This window comes from Berghia stephanieae, chromosome 1, assembly GCF_034508935.2.
Source record: "Berghia stephanieae isolate SIO BIC M18660-M18661 chromosome 1, UCSD_Bste_1.3, whole genome shotgun sequence".
Classification (NCBI taxonomy): domain Eukaryota; kingdom Metazoa; phylum Mollusca; class Gastropoda; order Nudibranchia; family Aeolidiidae; genus Berghia; species Berghia stephanieae.
Genome location: NC_088360.1, coordinates 96,394,392 through 96,401,891, shown reverse-complemented (window position 1 = coordinate 96,401,891; position 7,500 = coordinate 96,394,392). Strand labels below are relative to the sequence as shown.

The 7,500-nt window shown below is 30.8% G+C and overlaps 1 protein-coding gene across 3 annotated transcripts in view; it reads left to right on the top strand.

Annotated features, from left to right (window-relative positions):
- The window catches only part of LOC144962457 (lipoxygenase homology domain-containing protein 1-like), a 37,296-nt gene that overhangs the window by 9,453 nt on the left and 20,343 nt on the right, over positions 1-7,500 (top strand). For all 3 annotated transcript variants that reach the window (XM_078895415.1, XM_078895416.1, XM_078895417.1), the window contains 3 exons: positions 1-152; positions 1,869-2,024; positions 4,952-5,123. The exon at positions 1-152 is cut by the window's left edge and continues 16 nt beyond it. In XM_078895415.1, coding sequence (XP_078751541.1) covers positions 1-152; positions 1,869-2,024; positions 4,952-5,123 — 480 coding nt within the window. The remainder of the gene's footprint in view (positions 153-1,868; positions 2,025-4,951; positions 5,124-7,500) is intronic.

Here is a 7,500-nt window from a genome sequence, read left to right as displayed (position 1 = left end):
AAACACAAGGCAGGAAACAGACCATTCAGTATGTAGCACCCAGGCCAAAGGTCAAGAAGGCGGAGCCAAAGGAACCCGTAGAACATTTTACAGAACGATATAAAGTAGTTTTATGGACAGGAAACCACCCAGAGGCCTCCACAGATGCTAATGTGAGAATCGTATTCTCTCTCTCTCTCTCTCTCTCTCTCTCTCTCTCTCTCTCTCTCTCTCTCTCTCTCTCTCTCTCTCTCTCTCTCTACCTATCTATCTATATATCTATCTATCTATCTATTTATCTATCTATCTATCTATCTATCTATCTATCTATCTATCTATCTATCTATCTATCTATCTATCTATCTATCTATCTATCTATCTACCTATCTATCTACCTATATCTACCTAGCTACTTATCTATCTATTTATCTACCTATCTATCTATTTATCTATATACCTATCTATCTATCTTTCTTTCTTTCTATCTATCTATCTATCTATCTATCTATCTATCTATCTATCTATCTATCTATCTATCTATCTATCTATCTATATATATATATCTATCTATCTATCTATCTATCTATATATCTATCTATTATTATTTAAAATATTTACCACAATGTTTGAGACAGTCTACATTAATGTTTCAGGCTTAATTTGCCATCGTCAGGACTGAGTTGTTTTGTTGACTGTTGTTGTTTCTTGAAGTGGTTCCGCTTTAAAGTTGCTTAACAAGAATTTACGCCGATGGGGACACTTTCCGTATATCTCACTTTTCATGTTGAGTGTGGCTTCATGAGGCTGTTTGATTATAGTATATTTCTCTTCCAGGCATAAGCTACATTGTTTTGATGTTGGCGTGTATCCTGTTGCTTTAGATAAAATTTTCCATGAAATGTTGTGGTCTAGTTTGTTGTCTTTTAATTTCCAAATATGTTCGCTGAGTTTTGTAGATGTTTTTTTTGTTAGTGTTTCTAAATGTTGAGGTGTGGAGGTTGTATCTTGTTTTGAAATTATTTTCTGTTAGTCCTACATATTTTTCTTGCTTGTTTGTTTTAGTTTCTGTGACTGTGGCTTGGTAAATTAAACTTGATTCTAAGCATTGTTTGTTTAGTGGGCAATGTTCTTTATTTCTGCAGTTGCTTTTTCTGGTGGGTGGGTTTTGCTCTTGTCGGTGGTTTGTTTATATAATAATACAAGATACAACCTCCACACCTCAACATTTAGAAACACTCCATTACTGCATGTCGAGCACTTTTCGTACCATATTTGTATCAAACACGATTCAATATATATCTATCTATCTACTTATCTATCTATCTATCTATCTATCTATCTATCTATCTATCTATCTATCTATCTATCTATCTATCTATCTATCTATCTATCTATCTATCTATCTATCTATCTATCTATCTATCTTCTTGCCTCCGCCACCCCTTCTCTGAATGTCATAATTTATGAAACTGTCTCATCAATTTAAATCAGAATGATCATTGATGGTCATAAGTTTATGACTTCAAAATGATAATATATTATAATCAATTCTCATGATACCAACATTTTATGACTCATCCTACCTACCTGAAACTATGTCAATATGAAACAAGTGCTGAACAATAAGTTATGATTATCTAAGTGTGACCCATTGATTAATAACGGCAATATTCGGGGTGAACCAGATGCCAAAAAGTTAGTTCAAAAGTAAAATTCTGCTCGATTCTGTGTTAGATAGATTTGTTTCATACCGAAATTGAAAATGGAAATAAAATGATACTTAGTTTGTCATGGCTACCATCTCTTCATCACAATAGCTGTCTAGTTTAACCAGATGTAAATAAGATCTGGTTATATAATTTCCATTTTTATTCTGATTTAAATTTCAGGTTTTCATCAGTCTTAAGGGAGATGAGGACGTCCTGCTTCCCACACAACTAACCCGTGGACAATCCAAGAAGAGAATATTTCTTGCACCTGGATCCAGAGAAACATTCTTCATCAAAGGGCCACAACTGGGAAATTTAGAATATTTATCAATCGAAGTGAGTCACTTTCAATCATCAGACAGATTATAATAGCCTATATTAATTTTTATAATATTTGAACTTCAGCTTATTCCGATTTCTATCGTGTTTTAAATGAACAGTTACAAAGCTACTCTGGATAGGATGCATGTTTATCGCAAAGTACTTTCCACCAGATAATAATAAAAATAGTAATAATAATAATATATAATAATAATAATAATAATAATAATATAATAATAATAATAATAATAATAATAATAATAATAATAATAATAATAATAATAAAATAATAATAATAATAATAATAATAATAATAATAATATATAATAATAATAATAATAATAATTAATAATAATAATAATAATAATAATAATAATAATAATAATAATAATAATAATAATAATAATAATAATAATAATAATAATAATAATAATAATAAAATAATAATAATAATAATAATAATAATAATAATAATAATAATAATAAATAATAATAATAATAATAATAATAATAATAATAATAATATAATAATAATAATAATAATAATAATAATAATAAATAATAATAATAATAATAATAATAATAATAATAATAATAATAATAATAATAAATAATAATAATATAATAATAATAATAATAATAATAATAATAATAATAATAATAATAATAATAAGCATATTAAATTTTTAATTTAAGAAAAAAAAATCTAAGAGACCCAGTTACACAACCATTGTTGTGTGGACAGAGGAACCTGTCAAAATGAAAATGCTTTCCCCCTATCACTGACGGTTTAGACACCTAGTCTCCAGCTTAAACCACCAGCCCCTATTTAGGCTATGTTGTGAATACAAGACTGTATTGCTACATACAATACAGTTACATACTGAGGTTGTTACAATCATGAGACTTAATATAAAATCAAGCACGTTGAATAAAAAAAAAAGGAAATTTCCGGCCGGTGGATCCCATAGTATTCCTTTTGTTTTTATCTTTATAACTGCAAAACCGATTTTCACTTAGAGAGCCTCAATAAGTTTAATAATGCCTTAACTGTATCTTCTTAGCAAAATCAAGCCCTCTCTGAACTTGTATTTAACTTTATCATGAGGTCAGGCACTTAATGTCACATAATAACAATTCATTGCAACAAATTTGATGAAGGTATTCTTATTTTAATTACAATAATTTCAATTAAAAGTCATAAAGTATAGAAAGGGATCCCGAAAAGCTATAGGTCCCCTTAAGTTTACCCTGGTTTCTTTAGCAATAAATGGACACACACAGACACACACACACAGACACACACACACACACACACACACAGAGCAACGATTACTTGCCACACTTTTTTTTTTTTTCTTTTTTTTTTTTTTTACCTCAGTCATGGGAGACACCCTATGTTTGTCGTTGCTTTGCCAATTTAGATTTATCTCCGTCTTTTAAATACAATAAACAGGTATAGGTATATTGACCAAAAAAAAAAAACAAACAAACAAAAAAAAGGAAAGAATTATATAAATAAATCAGTAAATAAATAGATAAATAAATAAATAAACATATGTTTGAAAATGAAACAGAAAAAGACTTGATTTTATATGACTTAATAACCCTGTACACTCTTAGATAGGGGACTATAGATAGTAATCATTGCTATCTACATACTTGCCACACTTAGAGTAGGATGCTAATCCATTGCAAAGTACATTTAACTTTATCTTATAAACCCAGCTATCCAGTCACTACCCGTTTGACAGGCAAACTTTTGTAAAATGTCTTTCTAAAAAATATATAATAATAATAATAATAATAATAATAATAATAATAATAATAATAATAATAATAATAATAATAATAATAATAATAATAATGCACATTTATACAGCGCTCATTCTCGTGTAAAACACATCCTCTGGGCACTTTACAATATAAATTATCAATTTTAAGTGAAAAAAAAATAAATAAATATTTTAAAAAATTTAGAAAAAAAAAAGATTAATAATAATAATAATAATAATAATAATAATAATAATAATAATAATAATAATAATAATAATAATAATAATAATAATAATAATAATAATAATAATAATAATAATAATTCATAGCCAAATCAAGGATTCATAGAGTCAATAAAAACAAATACAGTAAGAATACATACTGAGGTGGTTAAAATCATGAGACTTAATATAAAATCAAGCATGTTGAATAAAAGAAAAGTATTCATATACATATACTCACATATATATATATATATATATATATATATATATATATATATATATATATATATATATATATATATATATATATATATATATATATATATATATAATTGCCAATTTGAACCCTTGGATCGGATCTGTATCATTTGTGAGTCTTTCAGAGAAACACACAGACAAAATAAAGACCAAAACCCAATTGAACGGAAGTGGTGCTTGAACTTGGACCCACAGTGCAATACCTAATTCATTCATCCATCTTGCTCTCGATTATCATAATAAGATGTATTACAACCATCGGGATTCATCTATCAATCTATTAGTGCGGCTATGTGATCTTGTGGTATGACACTTGCTTTTGGATTGGAAGGCCCAGGGTTCAAGCCTCACTCAGCACATAGTTGAGTCCTTGGAAAAAGCTCTTTACTCACATTCTCTCACCATACTCAGGTGTAAAATGAGTGCCTGGCCGTTAACAGCGTTGTCTCTATTGGAAAAATGTGTAATATTGCCTAACATGTGACATATCTCATTCTACATGTTACATGTTGCTGTTGGTCAGGGACTCTATGTAAAGTACTTTGGGGACATTTCGTGGAAGTTGCCCTATATAAAAGCTCAAGTTTTTTTTTTGTGTTAAAAAAATTACTTTCTATTATAAAATGTATAATTTAGTATATTCTTTTCTTATGTTGTGATTTTTTTTCCATCCTTTGTCTTAAGCATGATGGTATGGAAAAGAAACATGGCTGGTACTGCGATAAAGTAGAAATTACAGATATGAGATCCATGCAGCATTGGGTCTTCATCTGTAAGAACTGGTTGTCTCTTCATCACGGAGATTTCAGTTTAGCCAGAAACATACAGGGCAGATATATAGAGAAAAAGACATATGGTAGGTTTTATGGATTTATTTGTGTGTGTGTGTGTGTGTGTGTGTGTGTGTGTGTGTGTGTGTGTGTGTTTGCGTGTATGATGTTGGCACAGAATTGTGAAGTGTTTCAGTTTGTAACAAAAGATTGAGCAACACCATAGGTGGTCTGTTTAGCTGTTGAAAATGGCCAACAAAAAAACAAAAACAAAACAAAATAAGTTCAGCAGCTTTTATAACAGCACTTGTTGTGCTCAAATTGCATTAAAATTGTTCTCAAGCCAACAGCAACACACATTTGGAAGAAGACACGACGGCTACAAGCAGCTGTTACAGGAATTTTTTTTTTCTACAGAGATAACTGTTAATGGACAGGTTCGTATTTTACACTTGAGCACGCTGAGATAATGTTATTTGTGAGCCAATTTCAAGGACAGATTTTTACGCACCCACAATAGGGCTCAAACCAGGGACCTACTGATCAGAAATCTAGTGTCGTATGAAGACCAACAATAATGCAAATGTCCAGCAGTCGAAGACCAGTAAAGTTTAATTTATGTAAAGCATGGTTTTTTGACCTGATTGATGACTACAATTGCAAGTTTTGGAGAAGACAATTCATACACGTTGTCCAGCTCACCTTCGGTAAGTACAGAATTGTGACCCTCCGCCTCGAAACGGTATTAAGTCGGATTTTTCAATTTTGGGTTTTTGGTACCCAATCACAGCTTATTTTATGCTTTAAAATTTGATACCAAATTTATACAATTCTGATTATTTATTGTCGAGATATGACCGTTTGAAGTAGGGAGAGTGTGAAAACCAAGTTTTAAGAAAATCGACTTTGAAGTGAGGCACCGTTTTCACGCACAGTTAAATCAATGGGCAAAGATAACTCCTTAGATACGGACATCGAAAATTTGACGAGAAGAGTGAAATTTGGCATGTGCTTAGCTTATACATTTAACAATGTACATACAAATTTTTGAAACAATCCAATTATTACTTTTGTATTTATTCATTATTATGTAAGATGTTCTTAAAACAAATAAAACACTGGGGGAAAAAAACGCAGACAATTGCTCACTTTTTCAAGAATTTTTGATATTCAAATAAAGAATCAATGAAATAAGAATTATTAATGTGAAATTTTTGTCTTATTTAATAGAGAAAATACGATTTCAAAATGCCAAAAGTTAAAGAAGGTTGAAATTTGAAAGTACAGTTTTGAAACTACGTGAAGCCGGGTGGGCAGGGAAAGAATTATCAAGAAAGAGGATTAGAGAGGAAAACAGAGAATGAGAGAATAAAATACACACACACACACACACACACACACAAACAGACACACATGTGAGAGAGAGAGAGAGAGAGAGAGAGAGAGAGAGAGAGAGAGAGAGAGAGAGAGAGAGAGATATAGAGAAAAAGAGGAGCGAGAGGGGGAGGGGAGAGAGACTGCTTGTGTTAAGAGGACGCGAGGGAAATATAATAAAAATTGAAACCTGTATAAGTGTATGTGTTTGTATGTGTGTGTGTGTGTGTGTGTGTGTGTGTGTGTGTGTTTGGATGTGTGAAAGAAACAAAAGGTAGACGGAGAGAGTGAGGTAGACATGAAGAAAGGGATGGAGGCGGAGCAAAGAATTGTAGGGATAGTTTAAAGAAAGCATTTTGTTACAAAGTAAGTCATAGTCAATCAACTGGAAACATATTGACCAATGAGATTGCAATTAAAGAAAGGGGCTGGTCAAATCAATCATTGCATTGTTTCCATTTTGAGTCAGATGACAGCTTGAGGAGGAGGGGTGGTGCTTATTTGTAGTGACTTACATGGAAACATGTTATTGAACCTCTCAAGTTTTCCTTAGCGTTCCACCACATTGTTCATTGTCTAAAAAGACCCCCCCCCTTTCTTTCAGTATACAAAGAAAGCACGACAAAACGAACATCCATCTCTCTCTCTCTCTCTCTCTCTCTCTCTCTCTCCTCTCTTCTCTCTCTCTCTCTCTGTTTGTCTCTCTCTCCCCTTCATCTACCTATCTATCTATCTATCTATCTATCTATCTATCTATCTATCTATCTATCTATCTATCTATCTATCTATTTATCCATCTATCTATCTATCTATCTATCTACAAATCTCTCTCCCCTTCATCTATCTATCTATCTATCTATCTATCTATCTATCTACATATTTATTTATCCATTAATAGGTTTGTCTGTCTGTCTGTTTATCTATCCATTTCATTTTTTAGTTACAGTTCATTAATTGTTGAAGGCTCTATCTATTATTCTGCTTTTGTACTTAAAATTAAATGTTTATCCTACAACAATCTCTGTAAGTGTAAGATTAGGCAACTGTTGACCTATTAAGTCTTAGCATATCCTAAAATTTCATGAATAA